Source organism: Anolis carolinensis, chromosome 1, assembly GCF_035594765.1.
Source record: "Anolis carolinensis isolate JA03-04 chromosome 1, rAnoCar3.1.pri, whole genome shotgun sequence".
NCBI lineage: Eukaryota > Metazoa > Chordata > Lepidosauria > Squamata > Dactyloidae > Anolis > Anolis carolinensis.
In genome coordinates this window covers 167,380,179-167,402,795 of record NC_085841.1, presented here as the reverse complement: position 1 = coordinate 167,402,795, position 22,617 = coordinate 167,380,179, and the positions used below count along the sequence as shown (strand labels likewise).

Sequence of the window (22,617 nt, the reverse complement as noted above, 5' to 3'; positions counted from 1 at the left end):
GTAATTGTACAGAAAAAATGCAGAAGTCTGTATATTGAGGAGATATGAATAGATGGAACAATTGTAGCACACCATACCTATGTGTTCTGAAAGACCTTAAGGTTAAATATCCTTTAAAGACCTTTTTCCCCTTAGGCTTTCAAGAGCAGAACAGATTGGGATTCAGTTTAAATTTGACTGAGTCCTTCTACCTCCACTTTATACCCTGCCTCTGCACTTTATTACTGGTCCATTTTACTGGCGTCTTGCAATATATTGCACATGTATCATTATTGCCCTGCCCAATTCTGAACACACCCACTTCACTTGGTGATTGGTTATTGGTTGATCAGCTTATGTTTTATGATATTTTATATGTTATTGTGTATTAATTCATTGTAATTGGAATTAATTTTATGTCGATGTTTTATTATTGTACTATCAGACTTGGTCCGCATGTAAGCCACCCCGAGTTCCTTTGGGGAGATGGGGCGGGAAATAAGAATAAAGTTATGTTGTTGTTGTTGTTGTTGTTGTTATTATTATTATTATTATTATCCCAGAGATAATCTATGGGAATTTTGGAGCAAAGTTAATTTAAACACTGGGGGGGGGGGGGGGCAGAAGTTACAAAGACAGGCCTAGTAGGGCTGCACTTTGCCCACCTTTGCACAATAGCATGTTCAGTTAAGCATGAAATGTCAGAGAGTGCAGCCACAGTTGGAATAAATTTGCAACAGGCAATAGTGGCAAATGTGAAGATATTGCTAGTGTATTGGGGAAAAAACTTTCCTTATTTAAAATGCACTTTCCCTGACTCTTGAGTTTTAAGCTTAAAGATTTTGATACCCAGCCATGGTATGGTTGATTAGAATCCTGAAGCTTTTCCTAACACTTAGTATTAGAATGTTTACTCTAATCATTCTCAATCTACACGGTCTTTTGAGGAATTGTAGCCATCTAATCCTTATCACACAACAAATCCCCATCCAGTCCTTCTCACAGAGCCTCTCTTGAATTGATCTTACAAATCAATATCTTAGGGTTCACTCATGGGAAAAATCAACTTCTTAATAAGCCTGTCTTACAGGCATCAATATATAATGTTCTGCTTGGAGTCAAAACTTGTTCAGAAACCACGTAACCACCACCACTATCACCACACACATATGTGTGTATCCTATTATAACATAACATGCTTTGAAGACACGTATGCAGACATACCTCCCTATATATGGACCATTTAAGTCATGCAAGATTTATATGACATTTCTGAAACCAATTAGAAGAATAACCAACTTTCTGCCCAAAATTAAACCTGAGACACAAAATACAACCACAAATGGAAGTGCCTGTTTATTTTCATACTCTGTGGTGTTTACCATATGTTACATACTGATGACTGAAACAAAATTTTATAAAACAAAGAAACAATTATTGATACAGAGACTGCTCTCATTATTGGTATTACGTACTAAAGAATTCAAGCAGCTGCAAGATCAGTAGTCCAAAATTCGACAGGAAGTATATTTTTCTAATAGCTAGCATGGGAAGCTGAACTTAATCACCACTGAAAAATTAAGAAGCAGTCAGCATTTCATAAAACTGCTCAGTTAATCAGGGGATTTTGGAATCTACTCTTTGTAAAGACAGAAAATATGAAATATTACAGTCATTTCATAGAACTATTTCTCAGGTCACACCATATAAATATGCAATTTACAGTATATAATCTACTGCAAACAGTAAAGAACCAGCAACAAAAGTCTTCTTATATTTTAATATCCATATTAAAAATAACAGCTCACATGAAATAAATGGAAAAAATATTTTAAGAAGTTGCTGTTGCTTCCTCCCAGAATGTAATTGCAAATATTTATTCATCAAGGCCAATTGTAATTGCAATGTCTTATAAAAATATTCAATTATAAATACCACATTGTGATGTCAGATGTTATTTGGTGCAAAAACATCTAACAGTTCAATGTTCAGAACAAGTACATAGGTACAAAGCATGAGAAAAATATTCATCCACCTCTAATTTTTCTATATTTTGTATGTTACAACCTGAAATTGAAATATGATTCCATGGCATTCTTACAATTTAGTGCACACAAGATGCTCAACACTGTGAATGTGCAAAATAGTTTTCTTATAATACAAATACTAAGTATACAAAAACATATTTCTACTTCCTGGATGCAACATGGAAAAATCAAGGTTTGTGTAAATATTTCTGCAAGGAGACAAATAATAACATTGTTTTATATTCTTATATCTCCACCGCATACATTTAAAATCTTTGTTTCTGTCGATACATGTTTGGCATAGGATTGGGATCTAATTTTTTTATGGGGGAATGTTGCTATATATATCATGGAAAGTATCCTATGAATTATGGCTGCTTAATTTGCCTGTATCATCAAGACAAGATTATGTGAAAAGGCTTATTTGGAGTTAACTTGAAGGGATATGCAGTCCCTCTCCCCAAGACAAGGAATTATGTGACTTGACTGATAGGACTAATGCACTTCCTCTGTAGCAATTTGATGTTAAAGAAATACAATTTGTATTATCTTTCTTGTAAAATATAGAACCAGCCCATAGAGGTCAGGCTTCAATGGGAAATTTATATTGTACAATATTTGCAATTCAGAGCCAACTGACATTCAGATTTTTGATACCACCTCTCTCTCTTTCTCTCTCTTTCTCCCTCCCTCTTCCTTCTCAAACACAAACACACAAAGTGGAAAGGGACTCACATTGAAAAATAAACAACAATATGGTTCACCACCCCACCCAAACTTTTGGCTGCAGTCTGAAAACACCATCCAGCAATGTGCCCATTTTCAGGAGGCATGCAAAAACGGATATGGGGGTCTATTGGTATCTGGCCAGCAGAAACTGATCGAAGTTCAGCCAAAATGCACAAGCCTAATAACTACCCCTGCTCATCCATGCACCCTTACACATTTGTTCTTATAAGCTGAACAAGTATATTTACATTCAGAAGACTGTCATCTACATTCTCCTTTGTCCCTTTTTAAAACCAATTGGCCAAAATATTTGAAAGATGATATTTCATTCTTAAGAAGAGTTTCCTATAGTTCAGAAAACCTACACATTTCTTGTTTTTTGCTGGGGGAGAATAAGCAGCAGAAAGGTCTCGCTTTTACTTTTACAAGCACACCCTGTTTGCTTATTTGTTTTGAGGAGTTCTAGCCAAAGCTGAATTTTGTTTGCCAAGTTCAATGTTATATGGGGCACCAGCCATACTACAAGGGTCCTAGGTATTCTCTCCGACCCCCATGACTTCCACTAAAAACATGGTCTTATACCTGTTTATCTGTAGACAACAAGCTGCATCTTGCTATCACCAAGTCAACATGATTTCATAGTAATTTAGAAAGAAAGCAAAGAGCTACAGTAATCTCAAACAAAACATACACTCCTGGATCACAGCAATGCCAGAAGAAAAGTTCCAGTTTACCTTCAACCTGATTTTCCCCTTTAGTTCTGATACTACTTCTGATTTTCCAATGTTTCATTTGCTAAATGTGGAATGCAGGATAAATTTTATGTGTATATATTCTGGACCTTCTCTTTACTTGTATGGCATTTCCCATATGTCTTTTTTACGTCTCTTAACCTTATCCCATCCCCCTATTTAAAATTCATTTCATATTTTCTATCCTCCTATGTCCCTTAAATAACAATCCCTTCTCCAATCTGAATACTATTCAAAGTTATATTTGCAATAAACTGCATATTTGAGCACTCTAGGTTTGAGCTTGGTAAGTTTTTTTTCTTAATAGGTCACTAAACCTGTTAGACAAGAATACATGTTAATAGCGCTTTCAACTGTACTTTGAATACATAGCAAGCCTGTGTTGGGCAGACAAGGACCTCTTTCCATTGCATTGTGGGGACTTAAACAGAACCCCAATCACACTTCTATGTTTGCTACTCTCTCTTAACGGGAATGTATGGGTGAGAAGCCACAGTTGCAAAATTAAGCCCAAGATCCTTTTGCACTTTGCAATAATTTCAACCCATCAGTGAATGTGATACTGCTTTATTTTTTTTACATTGAAAAGTAGTATCTGTCTAAAATGGCAGACCTATTTAAACTTATTTATATTTGATGTTGTTTCCATTTTCCACTTTAAGACTACTTCAGAATCTAAAGTCGTCATTTTCATAGCTCTCCTGCATGAATAGTCTTTTATGCCTCATTTCCTCTTATTACATGCTAAATCTTGCTTGGAACATAATAATTAATCATTTCTAATCATCAGCCCTGTCCCAGGTATTTCAAAATTCCTGGCTGTCTGAAGCGTTCCCCCTAGGCTTCAGCTGTGATGTTCAGCCCTCCTTACTGGAATATGTGGGTCCTAGAGCTCTCTAGAGGTAAGACCATTACAGCCAGATGAAAGAGGGGAACTGAAAGGAAGCACAGAAAGAAAGGTCTGGTCTCAAATCACTAACTGCTTCATTCTGACTTCTCTTGACAAGGACGAGTACATTTCTTCTCCTCACAGGACCAATATATCTAAAGATAATAGAGATACCACCACCCATTCTCCTTCAGCATGAACTTGCTAGCCTGCATTACTAGCTCCAGTAGGTTGCACTTACACAGATAAGAAAACAATAGATCTGTCAACAAAGGATATTAGCTCAGAGCATGTACATACACACTTTCTGCATCCACATTAAACTTTAAGCAATTTGCCCATGAAATATTTAACAAGTGTAGCCTCTGAAGGATAAAATATATGGAGAAGTGACAATGGTATTAATATGCTTGATGCCTTTTCTGTGAAAAATGATGGCAGAGATAAGGGTAAAGCATCTGCTTCTTTTGAAAATATTCCATATTTTCATGAATCATATAGTCCTTATGTTCTCCTCTCGCTCTCTTTCTCTTTGTCTTAGTGTGGGGATCATAAAATGTTAATGCTTACAAATAAAGCTTCTCCAAAATCTAAACCAGTTACAGAGGTGGTTGAAGAGAACCTGCATCTTCTTTTTGGGGAAGGACACATCTATACTTCTAATTACTTGAAGTAAATAAGAATGAATATTTTAAAAAGCGTAACATATTATAATGGAATCTTGATGTTGGATGTGATCCTAAGGGCCATGTAATCCAGCCCCTGCCATGTAAGAATACAAAAAATAGCAATCCTGGAAAAAGCCCATCCAACTTCTATTTAAAGATCTTTAAAAATCCAGCCCCTTCTCAGAGGCACTTTGTTCCACTTTCCAACAGCTCTAACAGTAAAGAAGTATTTCCTTATGTTTAGGAGCAATCTCTTTTCTTGGAATCTAAGGGTGGATCTACAGTGTCCTATAATGCAGTTTCAGAATCCAGTTACTGGGCAGGGAAGTTGCGGCAGCAAGTGCTCCCTCTGCCCACTATTTTCAACAAGGCGCCTTCTTCCCAGGGAGCCCTGTACTGTACACAACCCTGTTATCAATTGTAAAGCAATAAACAAGTTGCAGCCTTTGATTATCCCAACTCCCTGTGTGAGTCTGTTTCTTATGGTTGGTGTGGGGGGGGGGGGGAGGTAGGGGGAATCACAATTGCTTTGAACTGGATTATGAGTCCATGCAGCCATATAATCCAGTTCAATGCAGTTAATCTGGATTCTGAAACCACATTATATGGCAGTGTAAATGGGGACTAAGTAACTCTTACAACACTCTTAGAAAATAGGAAATTGTTTTCTTCACACTGCAGATAGTTGAATCTGAGAGAAATGCAACAATGTAAAAACTGTTTCAATCTTTTAAATTACAGTATTTAATTGTCCAATGTATAGCAGAAAGTTGGAATTGTTTCCATCCTTCTATATTTTAAATACTCTGAATATGTGCTCAGGGGAAACCGGGATTGAGAGGAGTGTGGGGTGACAGGTCTCTACGCTTCCTTGGGCGAGCACCGCTGAAACATGGTGAGGCTGGCTGATTCTGGCAGCACGTGTGATAAAGTCCTAAGAAATGCAGTTCCCTGGAATTGGTGATCTTCCATTATGGATTGCCATTTCATTTTTTATTAAAGAACTACATGTAACAGAGTCTCATGTCTAGTTTGATATTTAGCCACTGCACCACAGCACTGACTGTACCATTTTCTATCCTGGTTATTTAGAACTAAAAGAACTGTCATGATATTAACTCAATATGTGAAATAAATACATCCAAGCTAATAATAGATATAGCGCAATTATAATCTGTGGGATCAACTAATTAAATTATATTATAATAAATGATATAGAACAAAGGGATTGACTTGAGTCATTTCACCTCAGGCTAATGCCTTGAAATATTAAATAAATAAATAAGGACTATCATTACTATTATGATTATTATGCATATGCAACAGAATGATTTCTAATCTAAAGATAACTCTAATTAAACTGGCTGATTATTCCCATTGTGGATAATGCCGATGTGGCTGCTAAGTGCTTATGTCACAATCAGAATTGCCTGGGAGAACATATTTAGATTATCATTTTGGATTGATTTATATTGTTTCATGACACCAATCAGAAAGATAAATCTATAGCTAGCATTTCCTAAAGGGCTGTGATTACATTAATAATTTCTGGAGTGTACAAACTAACATCAGCAACAGATTTCCAGTACAATCATGGCCATGACCAGAACCACTTCCCTATAGTCATTTATGAAAAAGAAAGCTTACGAAATTAACCTGGGATGGCCCGAAAAGATGTGTGTTTCTAGCTGTAAACATGTTTCTAAACCCTGATAACATACAAATACAGTAAGCATTTTGATGGAGGGTACAAGTCATTTTATTGGATAGTACCACAGTCAACAGGAGGACAAAATAAATAAATAACAAGAATTTCACCATAAAACAAATGTCAAAATACCCAACTAATCAAATGCAGATTCATGCAACATAGATGCCTCCCTCTATCAGTAGTAGACTGTACCAAAACAAATACATCTGTAGTGATATATACGAAAATACCATTTGTTCAGTACAATGTAAAAAACTAAAATACTCCCAATGTTGTTTACAACATATTTCCAGCCTCTACAAAGTTGAGTTCAGTGTTTACTTTTTGAAGGATGGCTAAACAGTTATGCAAGAAGGTCAGTACAAATAACCTGTTCCCTATTTACATATAATGAGAATTTTGACAATCCTACTTTCAAAGGAAGAAGAAACATTCCAGGGCTGAGAACAGTATTCCCCTGAATGCTTAAGTGTGACAGATGCCGTCTCAGTAATTGCCAATCAGCCTATACACAGCAGCTGAAAACACAAAATACATCACTTTGATCTCCTTGACTCAAAATGCATTTCCCAGGCATGAGATCGGCACCATTTACAGAACCTGTCCATTCTCTAACTAAATTTGAAAATATATATTTGGTTAAACTGTAGAAGTTTCTTCACAAATGCAAGTGTTACAACTTGCAATCAGAAGTTCGATACATCCAAAAGCAATCATGCAGTTTCCCTTCCTTTACAGAAGCTCAACTTCCCAAAGGACAAATAAAGGTCATCACAAACATGCACATAATTTAGTTTTACTGCTAATTTGATAAATGAATGCCCCATTTAATCAGTGTGTTGAAAAGTAAGGCATGTATAAAATTTCAGCATCGTTTTTTAAAAAAATGTGCAGGGAGCAGATTACTTACATTTGGCAGGCAGGTCATAACCACAAGTGATTTTGGCTTGCCCAGTTTCACAGCCACTTAGGTTGCGACATTCAGCAACCAGGCAGGGCCCAGCTGCTCTATGTATACAGCCATCAACTAAAAGATAAAAAGGGGGGAAAGACACATTAAAATCAATATAAAAGAATTTGCATTACTTTCAAAGGGATGGGGTACAGAAAAACAAATCTTCAGAATTTAATAATCTTTGGGTATCAATCAAAAGCAGAATTTGCTGCAGAAACACCGACGGGCAACAATACTGTGCTGTGACATAATGTTGCTTCTGAGACATTATTCCAAAAAAAGAAAGGTGTTCACTCAGACAGAACAAAACATTTTGTGTTGTTTTAAAAAGTTTGGGGGATAGTAAGAGAAGACAAAACCAAACATGTACACCTCATCTTAACAATGAAAATGCATGTTGCAAGTCGCAACCTGGGGATCATAGCTAGACACAGTGAAGATATCTGCCCTTGCGCTTTGCTATTCTGCTGCTGAATATGCATGGCCAGTGGAACACATCTCACCACGTTAAAACAGTGAATGTGGCTCTTAATGAGACATGTTGCATTATCACAGGATGTTTACACCCCACACCACTGAAGAAATTATACTGTTTAGCCGGCATTGCATCACCTGACATCCGCCGGAAGTAGCAGCCAGAAATGAAAGGACCAAGGCATGGACATCTCCGGACCATCCCCTGACCAGAATTCAGGGAGCACGCCAATGCCTTAAATCAAGAAATAGTTTTCCAAGATCTACAGAGATACTCGAAGGAATGCCTCAGCAAGCAAGAGTCTAAAAGTGGCAGGCTAAAACCCGAAACCTCAATCAGTGGCTGACGCCATCAGGGGATGGTCCGGAGATGAGAGACTCCCTCCTGGGCACACAGAAGACTGAACAGATTTTGCTCTGGCACCAACCTTAAGAAATGGGACTACAAAGTGAAGTCCACGACATGCGAGTGTGGAGAAGAACAAATCGCACACCACTTACTATAATGCAACCTAAGCACTGTCACATGCACAATGGAGGACCTTCTTACAGCGACACCAGAGGCACTCCAAGTGGCCAGATAATGGTCAAAGGACATTTAGTATAACTTTGCTTGTGTTTTCAAATACATTAAAACTTGTACCCTTGGTTAGCTTCTGACACGATAAATAAAATAACAATTAAATTGGCTCCCCCAATGAAAATTGATGGTTTTCATACTCCCACTGATGCAGACAGACAGACAGATGCTTTTGCAAAGTCCTGGAAATATAAGTAATATTCAGCCCTGAATTACAGTGAAACCTTGGTATCTGCTGAGGTTTGCTTCCAGGACCCCTATGGATACCAAAACCTATGGCGCTCGAGTCCCTTTATATACAATGATATAGTAAAATGCCTCCAAACCACTCTGGGCGAGGAGGATTGAACGAAAAGTGGCCTCAGTTGGACTATCCACATCCCTTTCGCTCCATTTGGGATTTAAAATGGCACAAGAATCCCTACCAAGGTTAATCCTTTGTTGGTCTGGTTGAATTGCACTGAATAGCCTTGCAGCTTCAATGCCTGGCTGTGTTATAGCTAGGGGAATTCTTGTTTGGCGAGCTGGAGTAGCACCCTCAATCAAAGAGCCGCTTTGAAGCCTGGCTACTTGCTTTGTAGGGGAATCATTGTTTGGCCAGCTTTAATTGCACTGAATAGTCTTGCTGCTTGCAAGCCTGGCCGCTTTCTACCTTGTGGAATCCTTGGTTGCCCAGGTGGAATGGCAATTAGTAGTCTCGGTGGGGCAAGTATGAATGCTGCAATTAGTCACCTTGATTAGCATTTAATGGCCTTGCAGCTTCAAAGCCTGGCTGCTTCCTGCCTGGGGGAATCCTTTGTTGGGCAGTGTTCGCTGGCCCTGATTGTTTCCTGTCTGGAATCCCCCTGTCTCCTGAGTGCTGTTCTTTATTTACTGTCCTGACTTTAGAGTTTTTTTAAAGTTCTGTTTTGTTATACCACAGTAATTTTATATATTACATTTATAATCTTATATTATCTGCTTAGAACTGGATTATATGAGCCCCCTTCTACACAACTATATAAAATCCACACTGAACTAGATTATATGGCAGTGTGGATTCAAGATAATCGAGTTCAAAGCCGATACTGTGGATTATGTGCCTTGGCATTTGGGGTTATATAGCTGTGTGGAAGGGCCTTGAGTCTACATTGCCATATAATCCAGATCAAATCAGAAAATCTGTAATTTATAGGCAGTGTGTGGGCGGGGCCTAAAGGGTCTTAACTAAATGAACTGGAAGGCACCCTAGCACAAAGGACCGATCAGAGACTGTATTTGGGAAATCAAAAGTCTCCGTGAGGAAAGTCTTTGAAGTCTATTCAGTTCTGGATGGTTATTGCCACACAGTATAAAGTCCCAACATGACTGAAGTCTGCATATCTTTGCACTGGCTTTAATACAATGTTGACATGACTTTATGTATCACTGTCTTATATGGCTTTTTAATATAATTTGAATACAATTCTGATGTGATATGAATTAATACAGTTCAGACATGGCTTCAGTTAATACAGATCCAACATGACGTGAATTTATGTGCTCCTTCTAGCTTACTATGCTTCCTTCCAGTGCTACACTAACTGACAAATCCTAACTTATTTATTTCGTGTCAAAAGCATTGCATAATAAATACATTTAAAAAGTGAGAAAATAAAGGAAATCACAAGCAGCTAAATAATTTTAGACCAAAAACGGGCAACAGCAACCGCATTGTCCGTGGCTTTAAACAACTCCTCCTCTGTACATGAGGCAGGACATTGTGGGCAAGCATACATATGTGGAGTTGTTTATTCTGCTCCACAGTCACACGAGGTGGAGGGTTCAGGTAGTGCCATCTTGCCAAGTTGTCTTTTGATCTGCCCACTCCGCTTCTCATCTGTTTAGGGACTTCCAAGTTGCCCATTCCTGGTTTGCCCCTGGAGGAAGACCCTCATGGGGGGCCATCCAGTTAGAATTGCCTGGTTTAGCTGCCCAGAGAGACACCCTTGCTGCTGCTGGAGGAACATCAAGAGGAGTGGTGGTTCTCATGAAGCCCTTCCTTGACTTGAGTCTACTGGGAGGAGGCTGATAGTCATGCAGTGGGTGGCTTTCACAGTGTTCGACCTTATTTCTCTCACCGTTAGCAGCAACTTCCCGTCGCACATCAGGAGGGGCAATGCCAGCTAACTTGTAGAGTTTATCAACAGGTGTAGGTTTAAGGCATCCTGTGATTATTCTGCATGTTTCGTTCAATGCTATGTCCACCTGCTTCGCATGGGCAGACTTGTGCCAGACAGGACAGGCGTACTCAGCAGTTGAGAAAGACAAGGCCAGGGCTGATGTTCTTATTAATTGTGGGTTTGCACCCCTGCACTGCCAGTAAGTTTCCGCAGGATGTTGTTGCGTGCAGCTACTTTGTGCTTGGTGTTCATGCAATGTTTCTATATGTTAGTGTTCGATATAAGGTGACATCAAGGTAATTAGGATGGAAACAGTGTTCGAGTTCTTGGCCTTGCCAGGTAACTTTCAGTTTCCTGTTGGCTTCACGGTTACGTAGGTGGAAAGCACACACTTGTGTCTTGGAAGGGTTAGGCTTCAGGTGGTTCTCTTTGTAGTAGCTGGAGAGATCTTTCAAGGCATTAGTGAGTTGCTTTTCAACTGTTTCAAAATCCTTTGCTTGTGTTGTTAGGCCAAGGTCATCAGCATATATAAAACGCTGAGGCCAAGCTCTGCCCCCTTAGAACCTTAAAGGGACAGAGCAGCAGGTGAGAGCCTTCTGGTGGCATGCCAATGTCTCTTCCTTGTCCTCTAATTTTGACTTTATTTTTTCTAGAATTTTTTGATTGAAAAACATGCCTTGGATGACTAGGACTTTTGTGGCCAAATTCAATGTGATTGGGTTCAGTGGTTTTGCTGTTTACTCCATAATAAAGTGCCACATTACATTTATATATATATAGATTTAATTGCAGCACTGCTATTATACAGTGCAACGTAGCCAACTTCTATATCCAATTTTTTTTTCTTATATGACCAGCCATCCCCCGCAGGGGATTGTTATATATTAGAGGATAAATGCCACAGGGTGACTCTCACAGTGGCAAAATTCCTCACAGTGGCAAGAAGGCTAAGAAAGAAACAAAGCCCAAATAGGATTATTACTTGAAACCATGCAGATACTGTATATCTGGTATTTGATAGAATGAACTTCTCCTGAGTTGGGACAATTTAAAAATGATTGTCTGTTTCACTGATGGGTCTATGGACCATAATAAATATTGTTGCTGTAGTAAAATGCTGATCTATATATATATATAAAAGAGTGATGGAATCCTGGCGACCGACAAAACAACAAAACTAAACACCGCACAACCTCAAAAATTGACAGCACAACCCCCCATCCATGCCTCTAGGTTGATACAACAAAAAGAAAATAAAAATAAAGTCCTAATTAGAGGGAGAGGAATAATTGTTTTTATCCAATTGCTGCCAGTTAGAAGGCTAAGCTCTGCCCACTTGGTCTCCTAGCAACCCACTCAGCCCAGGGGACAGGCAAAGTTAGGCCTCACTTAGGCCTCTTCCACACTGCCTATAAAATACAGACACCACCAGACAATGCCACAGCAACGCGTGGCCGGGCACAGCTAGTTGTAATATAAAGTAGTTTGATTTATGGAATTTAAAAACATTTTCAAGTCATTGATAGTTGAATCCATTGGTGGGGAGGGCTAACCGTAAACAGATATAAGCACTTACAGTTATCGTTGTGAATTGAGGCATACAAAATAAAAAGATTCCCAGGAAAACACACACACACACACATACACACACACATTTTTACAGCATAAGCCTGTCATGTTCATGTTGCTGATTATTTACATAGCCACTTGCCAAGTAAGAAGAAAATTGGTTTTTGCTATTATTAAACGGAGTGAAAATGAGGGCATAATTCACTATTACTTTGTAGACACTATATAATCCCTTTGGGTTAGTTGGTGGGCTATTAAATGCTAGAAATGAATTAAATAAATAAAAATATTTCGCTAGATTGCTTAGCACTTCCCACATCATAAAATCTTTTAATACAGAACAATTGCACATTACAACAGCATCTCTCCTTGAACTCCATTCACATTACTACTTTAATATTCCAAACATTTAATCATTTAAATCACAACAGCTACGATCGTAATATCACCTAAAAGTTACTGGTGCAATTCTTAGTGGTTATTGTCCTCAGGAGCCTAAAAGAAAAATATTAGCTGTGAAAAACATATCTGAAAAGGAAAGAAACGCAGTAAGAGTTTTTATCCTATTCACAAGCAATACACGTTTTTTTCCCTGACCGCAAATACAGAATTTTGAAAATAAAATTAAAGCCAATTAAAACATAGCAATGGTTGCTAGATATTTCATCACTGACAGTACAAATAATTTATTACCAGAAACCTGCAATCACAATATGTTCTGAGTAATACTGAAATTACAGTCAGGCATAAAAAGTAATAGACTATGTCCACAATTTTCCAGTACTAAAAATGTGCCTTATGGATTGGTTAGATTCAAAAGCATTATGTACAATTTGGGATTCCTGGTTTCGTTTAGGTTTAACTCAGTGTTCAATGGATCTATGGACAGTCCTTTGGGATTGGAGTTGACTTCCTATCTCCCTCATCCCACTGATGCAGGGGAGCGATGGGGATAATAATCATTTTTACAAATTCAATTCAGTACAACAACCCATCCTTCTCAGTCTCAGTGTGACTTGACTTTGTCTTGGAGAAGAGACAACGGCTGCTGTACCCTGCGTGACTAAAGTAAATGTCATTTGGGATCTCATGAGACGGCTTTAGGGCTCCGTTTCCATGTGCTGCGGAAACAGAGGCCCATGGGAGTCCCATGGAAGCCATCACATACCATAAAGATACTTCCAGTGGGACTCCATAGGGCTCCAAACAGGGAAACAAAGTCCTCGAGTCTTCTTTTAGGAGTTGGATGTTACCCGATGTCAAACAGCTTAAAACGGGGAAAGATGGGCAGAAGACAGGGAAAGGACACAGGATGGACGACCTCAGTTCGAAGTGGAAAGAGGTGGAAAGTGGGACATTTTAAACACAGCTGAAAAAGTGGGTTGAAGAGGATAAATCACTATTTCCCTTACCAAACTGGAACAATTTATTATACATTTAGTGTATTTTTGGGATCGGAAATATTTACTTTATCACACAACCCAGTAGAAGTCAGGAATTAGAGGAGATCATGCTGGAAGTTGTTGATCTAGCAAGGGCAGGTGTTAAGTCCACCACTGTCACTAAAGGCAGCAGAGACTGACAGTCTATCTATATTATGCTTTAGAAACTCAATTGCATGCTTTGAAGTGCTTTATGCCTTTGTTAGTTTTCAGGCAGCCGGGTTTGAAAGGGGGAAAAAACATGCATAAATGATTCTTTTTAATACTCAAAATCCTGAACCTGTCTCATTAAATTTACAAGATGCTATTCTGAAGTGTATTTTAATCATCACAGGGAAGCACAATTACAGAATTGCATTTTCAAACCTTTCCATTTGAAACATTCAGTATTTTCCACCCGAGGAATAAATGTACAAAATATGTGCCTGTGCTGCTAAAATCCCAATTGCAATGAACTGCAAGTGCAAATTCCAACCTACAGTTACATGAGTTATGAGACATACAGCATTAGTGGAGAAACGGACAAGCTTTAGAAATCATGAAGAGGTCAGAAAGGAGCGATTGATTTCCAAGAAAATTGTCATTTTGTTCATTATTTAAATACCTGTTAAATTGATGCCCATGTATTGAAGCATGTACTTTCAACAAACCTTGAATATATATTCAAGATACATTGTAATTTCAGAGGTGATTCCTAATAACCAAGCCACAAACATCACATTTTCGAACAGGATTTTAAATCAAGTGAGAAAACATAGTTTAAGCAATAGAGCTTCTATGATATACATAAAGAGAAAGTTGAGCTGTGTGTGAATGACATAATAGTCACTTCCTAAGGTCCACTGCCAACTCAAGCCAATCCTGGAGCTTTTAATCCCTGATTTTGATGAATTAAAGAGCTGGTATGGAGGAGAACTGCCATGCAGATGCTATTTATGCAAAATACTCGATGCATATTTGTCATGAGAGGGGGAGGCATGATAGGAGAAATATCAGGCAGGCATAATCCCCTCCTGCACAGACTATTTGCACATAACACACTGTAACCCGGGTACAAATGGAAGATTTAATTCATGAATAGCATGAAATTGCACGTGAAACTTACTAACTTACTGTACGTCTAAAAACATAACACAATTGTAGTGTTCATCACCAAAAGTCAAGTGGATATGTATGAAATCAGTGGTATACTCCATGAGAAATCAGAGTCCCTGCAAATCCCTGCATTAAGGCAGGATGAACAATTTCAAGTCCAGTTACTTCAGAATTACTGCATTTAGGTCAGTACAAAAGCGCCAGGAGAGGCCGAAATTCACTCCTTCACAAACACGACCGCCTTTTCCATGTCAGATTTGTATTCATCCATTGTTTAGAATATAAGCTGGTGTAATTGCCCTATGTAAATTCAAATCAACTATACTGGAAGATGGTGGGATACAGCATACCTGGAAATTAACAAGTGAATGGACCTTTTCAGTTCTATCATGGTATTGCCAGAGAACCTATGGCAGTGGTTCTCAGCCTATATGTCCCCAGGTGTTTTCGCTTACAACTCCCAGAAATCCCAGCCAAATTACCAACTGTTAGAATTTCTGAGAGTTGAAGGAGAAAACATCTGGGGACCCACAGGTTGAGAACCATTGACCTATGGCATCCTGGTTTGTTTCAAGCTCTGTCCTCATATCTGTATTCTTGTTATATAACCTGTTATTGCTAATAAATTCCTGTTTAGATTGGGCTGCTTCTGGAAGCAAGTGCTATATCAGCAAAAAAAAATATAATGTATGTCATTATTTCTTTACCCAAAATGCAAAAATGTCAACACTCAGCTCGGTCACACATTATTCTCAACAAACATCCACTCACTTCCATTAGGATTACAGTTGGCCCACTGCAAGTACCAAAAATTTGTGTATGCTTAGGACCGATTATATACAAAGGTGTAGCAAAATGGCTCCCCTTGAATGAAATGGTGAACAACTCAAAGGAGTGCTAGAGAGAATGTGAGGATATAGGAAATGGCAGGAAGATACAGCAGGCAGGCCTATAGCCCGGGGGGCGGGGGGTTGGGGGGGGGTTAAGGGTTCAACACCCCCCACACACCAAAATGTTCCAAGTTAAAAAAACTGGTTTACTCATGAATTGATTAACTAGTTAAAGTTCACGAGTAAACCAGGTTTTTAAAAACTGAAACATTTAGGGGGGGGGGGGGGGAGGTTGCCCACAGGCCTGAGAGCAGTGCACACCCACACATCAGTGGAGTGCTTAGCACAAGAAAGTCAAGATTTGCTTTTTGGAGTTCTTTCTTGGAAATTTTGTTTTAATCCATAGATCTAGAGTCTGCAATAAATAAATAAATAAATAAATAATAGTAATAGTAATAGTAATAATTTTATTCTTGTATCCCGCTTCTATCTCCCTGAAGGGACTCAGGGCGGCTTACACAGGAATGAGCCCAACTACGGGTTGACTGTACTTTCAGATTTAAAGCCCAGTTGGAACTATTTGGCTTAAAAAGGGTAAGAGGCACTTTGGGGTACAAGCCATGTTACTCTGGCAATTCTAACCTGCCAAACGGACACCTCTGAATGCCCACTCCACATATATTACATAGTCACAATGGGTTGTGCCAAAATATATGGAACATAATCCAGGAGTCTACCATGGAAGAGAATCTAATGGTGCCTGAATTTCCCATATATTGATTCCCTAAACTAGGGGTCCTCAAACTTTTTAAGTGGAGGGCCGGTTCATGGTCTCTCAGATGTTGAGGGGCCAAATTATCATTTGAAAAAAAAAACCAAATTCCTATGCACACTGTACATGCCTTATTTGTAGTGCAACCCCACCCCCCAACAACATTTATTTATTTATACCCCACCCCCTCTCACCCTGTAGGGGCCACAGAGCAGCTTACAAGTTTTATGTACATACAATATATTATTAGCAGAGCACAATATCAGCATTATATATTACTATATTGTACTATACCAATATACTATAATATTATTAGTAATATTACATGTAATATATAATATATAATTAATATTATATTATACAATATTATTACATTGTATTATTATTATTAGCCACCCTGAGTCCTCTATTGGGTGAGAAGGACAGGATAGAAATACTGTAATAAATAAATAAATATTATATTGTATTACATTATAATATTATTATCAATATTATATGTATACACAATATATTATTACCATTGCACAATATTAGTAAATGAAAGAACAATATAATATTTAAAAATAAAAACAATTTTAACCAACATAAACCTATCAGGATTTCCATGGGAAGTGTGGGCCTGCTTCTGGCCAATGAGATCGTCAAGTTAAGTAGGATTGTTGTTGTTGTGTGCCTTCAAGTCACTTCAGACTTTGGGCGAGCCTATGTCTAAAACTGAGAGTGGGGGCCAGGTAAATGACCTTGGAGGGCCGCATCCAGCCCCCGGGCCTTAATTTGGGGACCCCTGCCCTAAACAATCTGTTCCAGAAAGATGTGGAACTTTCTGGACTATGTTTTGAAGGCTTGCAGGAAGATGCAGGAGTAAAAGGATTTTTTAAAAAAACATGTGTATCTTTCTGAAACAATGGGTGCTGCCAAGCACTGGAAACCTATGTTTGCTCTCATAACAAAGTTATTACTTTCTTAGTATTGGTTCACACAAGCTTCTGCTCAACTACGTATTAAAGAAAATATTGCAGTTTGTTTCCCCCTCCTCCAATTCAAACCACACTTTGTATATCAAAATGAACAAAACCATTCTGATCATCTTCCTCATAAGAAGTAGAACTACCTAATTTTAAGTATAAATATTAATGTCTGAAAATAATAATTTCAGGGAAAAGTGAATTAACATTGCAATAAAGAGGAAATGGAAGATGATTAATAGTCTTTTACTCAGCATTGTCTCTGAACAATGCACAATTTCAATATGTAGTTTAAAAAATGCCATGTATTTTTCACCGTAGACAGAAATACTGCTCCACAGAAACCTGACTTATATGGGCAGTTTTTCTACTATTGCAGAATCTGATTTGTCTTTATCTAGTCAAACAATCCCAAGGTTGTTCCCTGACCTCAAACCATATTTGGTCCTGACCAACTAAGGAAAACAACAGTTAATCTTCCTATATAAAACCTAGAACTGACATCAAGTAAACATAACATTAAATTAGGGATGGAGTAATATTTTTGCAGAGTGAATATTTTCATATAAAAATGTAATGTTCGTTTTACTATGGAGTAAACAAAACCACTGAACCAAATCACAAAAGACATAGTCATCCAATATATGTCCTTCAATAAAAAAAACCTAGAAAAATAATCCAAATTACAGAGGATGAGGAAGAGCCTTTCTCCCCCTAACTAGAAAGGTAGGCTCTGCTGCCTTTAGCCCCCCCCCCCCCCCGGCTGCTTTTAGGCCCCACCCCCTTTGTATCCTAGCAACTCCCTCAGCCAAAATGGCACCCAGGGCACAGGCAGAGTGCACTTAGGCCTGATCCACACTGCCTATAAAATACAGATTATCTGATTTGAACTGGATTATATGGCAGTGTAGACTCAAGGTCCTTCCACACAGATATATTACCCATTTATAATCTTATATTATCTGCTTTGAACTGAATTATCTTGAGTCCACACTGCCATATAATCCACTTCAGTGTGGATTTTATACAGCTGTGTACAAGGGGCCTCATATAATCCACTTCTAAGCAGATAATATAAGATTATAAATATGATATGAAATAATTACTGTGGTATAATAATACAGAACAATACAATCTCTAAAACCAGGACAGTAAATAAAGAGCAATACTCTGAAAGCAGGGAAATTGGAAATTCCAGAAAGGAAAACAATCAGGGCCAGCTAACACTTCCCAACAAAGGATTCCCCAGGCAGGAAGCAGCCAGGCTTTGAAGCTGCAAGGCCATTAAATGCTAATCAAGGTGCCTAATTGCAGCATTCATACCTGCCACACCGAGACTATTAATTGCTATTCAAACTGGCCAACCAAGGATTCCGTAAGGTAGAAAGCAGCCAGGCTTGCAAGCAGCAAGACTATTCAGTGCTTTTCAACCTGGCCAACCAAGATTTCCCCTAGGTGAAAAATCCCCAGGCTTTGAAGCCATGAGGCTACTCCATCCCATTCAACCTGGTCTAGCAAGGATGCCCTATGTAGAAAGCAGCCAGGATTTTAAGCTGCAAAACTATTCAGTGCAATTCAATCTGGCCAAACAATGATTTCCCTACAAAGGAAGTAGTATACCAGTGCTTCTTAGGCTGTCTGATATGAGAGACTTGCAGTTATATTTTCTGCAATGTGCCAGTGACCAGCACTAAATTTTTGCCCATTGAATACAATTGGTACTTCCTTTCCTGGAAAATTTTCAGGATCAGGAGGCAATAACCCAAGGACCACCACTTTGAGTAGACAACACTGTCAAGAAAACACAGACATAAGGCAACTGTTGTAACTTAAAGCTCCCTGGAATAACAAAACCTGCCTGGTAGCCTATCTTATGCATACTTTGTTGGGAATAATCTCTACTGAACTCATGGAGGGGATATTTAAGTACACTGTGGGCTTTTAAGAATCTTCATACTGAAAGATGACTAGATCACAGTCAATGGAAGAATTCACTCTCTTGCTGACTCTGTCTGAACTCACTAATGTAGCTGCTGTGGTGGTCCAACTGGAGGATACAGGTCATAACAGAAGGTCCTGCCTCCAGAGGCCTGTGGAAACATCGGTTCTCTCTTTAAGAGCTGTTCTAATGGGCTAAAGATGAGTTCACATGCTGGAATAAGAAAAAGGACTAAGGAGACTTTTCAGCACTTGTATCTACTTTATTTGCTCAAGTTTATATTTTTCATTTATTATTTTTATTGCTTTGATAGTAGTCAATTGTTATCTGTTTCAGTTGCTTGTTAGTTTAATCCAATGTATTATGCATTTTAATAAGTGTGCTTAAAATGTGTTTAAGTTCAGGTTTTATTTTATTTATTGTGTCAGAAGTGAATTGAGAATATAGTTATAATGTATAGAAAACCCACAAAATTAAAAACTTGGCATTATACTAAATTTCCTTTGACCAGAAGCTGGCCACTTCGAGTTCCTCTGGTGGTCTGTGGTTTGCTCTTCTCCACACTCGCATGCCGTGGACTCCAATCTGTAGCCCCATTTCTTAAGGTTGGCTCTGTATCTCATGGTGCCAGAGTGCAGTCTGTTCAGCGTATCCCAAGTCACCCAGCCTTCTGTGTGCCCAGGAGGATGTTTCACATCTGGTATCAGCCACTGATTGAGGTTCTGGGTTTTGACCTGCCATTTTTGGACTCTTGCTTGCTGAGGTGTTCCTGCAAGTATCTCTGTAGATCTGTAGATCAAGTTGAGGTGCCTCGCCTTAATAGTTCCAGACGCAATGCAGGCACTGTATCCCTTCCTTTATTCTTCTTAAACAAATCCTCTTACTTACCCTTCCTACCTCACCTGACCCAAGTAAGAGGATTCTAGCTTAATACAATAGAAGCAGGGGGGAAAGAAGGCTAGGTGAGGTAACCACACTAAGAAAGAAGCAGGCAAAAGATGCAGTGAGCACACACACTCACACTTCCTTAACACTTTTGAAGAAACAAAGAGCTCGGACCCCTTTGCCTTTTGAAAGCTCTGCTATTTTCTCCCCATAGCAAATTTGCAAGAGCATTTATTAAAGGGAGGAAACTACAACACAGGCATGATCAATGGCATTAGCTTCACAAACAGGGAAGCAACGTCCTCAGTTTATCACTTCTAAAATAATTGCTGAAGAGAAGATGCAAGGTCACAATCATTTGCTTGGTGGATTCTGCTTGAAGTATATTAAAAACAATGAGCATAGCATTCAGATTTGTCAAAGAGCATCTATCTCCCTCTCCTCAATGCAGTGGGCAATGTCCTTTCAAAGCACACAATAAAAGAATATTACAAAGCTAAATGCCTGCTCATGAATTACTTATACAGTGACTGTGTGCTACAACTCTTCGCACCTCTTCAAAGTTTAATAGTTAAAATTATACAGGAGGCACTGGACAATTTAATGATGTGCAATGCAGATAAATGTATTTCTTACTGAAGGGAGAAAATCCTTGCAAATTGCAAATTAATCCACAACAAAGTAAACAGCATCAGTAGTGCCAGAGGAAGTTGGTTAACAAAGTGTTCTAACCCTGTGATGGTGATAAAATGGGAACATAATCAAACACCACAGCAAAACATAAGAAATCATGTGGGAAAAGGCAAAAAACACAATTTTCTGACCTTGCAGACTCCATATAGAAGAGAGGGAGCCCAGTATATTTTTATAAAGTAAGCATTAAACCATTTAGCACTGAAAAGCAGTAAAGCACTATTTCCATATACTAATTTATTTATGTCTCACTACTGTGGCCAATTTAAGAAATTACTCTGAGGTGTTATATTTATTGTCCCAAACTGTTATCCCCTATGGCAGATACTGAGGTTCAAAGAAAAGGGAAAATTCCCTGCATAGCTACAGCAGAACACTTCTGGAGGGAGGGTTAGTAAGAAAGATTTCTCCCATCGTTTTCAAAGGCCACTCACAGCGTTCCCCATGGTTTGCATGGCCTTGACAAGCCATTATAAAGGAGGGGACACAACAATGAAGGAAGTGCTCCAATTGACAACATCTGTCTAAGAAGGGAAGACAGAAATAAAGCACTATCTGATGACTGCAACTTACACTGCTGATTGTAAACTTCCTATTCACTGTGATGCCTCTAAAAACAAATAGTGAATCCCTGGGATGACATTACACTCATGTCGATTGCACATCCCTTTGAATCTTATTGCAATTTTATGCTTCCCTCTTGAACAACAGGCTTTGTTTTTTACAGTGGGGTTGGACTCTATAAATCTATGCCTCTACATTTTAGACCAGAGTTTCTAGGTCATTCCTGGTTTACACTGGCTGGAAACTAAACTTACAAATAAAACATTTTACAGTTTTATCATAATCAGCTGAAAGAGAAGGGGACTATGAAGGCGTTAGTAGAACTTGGATGTTATTGTCTCTTTACAGTGCTTACTGTATCAAAATGTTTTTCCTCCAATTAATAGCTAACTTGATCTTTTAGTATAGTGGTTCTCAACCTGTGGGCCCCCCAGGTGTTTTGGTCTACATCTCCCAGAAACACCAGCCGGTTTACCAGCTGTTAGGACTTCTGGGAGTTGAAGACCAAAGCATCTGGGGACCCACAGATTGAGAACCACTATACTAAAAGATCAAGTTAGCTATTAAATGGGGGGGGGGGGGGCATTTTGATGCAGTGAGCACTGTAAAGAGACAATAACATCCAAGTTCTACTAAAGCCTTCATACTCCCCTTCTCTTTCAGCTCTGTTTTTGCTATTATGCCCACCAAGGTGACTTCATCTTGTAGCAGGACCACCAAGATACATTGCCATCAACAGTCCTGCTCTGGTCTGCAAAGTCAGGGCAGAGTCTTCCTCAATGGAATATGTCCATGTGGGCCAGTTCTATTGACTCTCAACATAAACCCTGGGTCAAATAGCATTATCTTTCTACACAATTTTCCCTCGCTTCTTGTCTCATTGTTCCTTCATCCAACTCTAAGGCAGGGGAGGTTGGGGTTGCACAGCCGTGGAAGAGCTGATCTCCACTGCTACAGT

General features: G+C 38.8%; 1 protein-coding gene across 5 annotated transcripts in view; it reads right to left on the bottom strand.

Annotated features, from left to right (window-relative positions):
- macrod2 (mono-ADP ribosylhydrolase 2) overlaps positions 1 to 22,617 on the bottom strand; it is a 1,355,048-nt gene that overhangs the window by 994,848 nt on the left and 337,583 nt on the right. For all 5 annotated transcript variants that reach the window (XM_062969120.1, XM_062969122.1, XM_062969121.1 and 2 more), the window contains exon 5: positions 7,666 to 7,782. In XM_062969120.1, the coding sequence (XP_062825190.1) occupies positions 7,666 to 7,782 (117 nt within the window). The remainder of the gene's footprint in view (positions 1 to 7,665; positions 7,783 to 22,617) is intronic.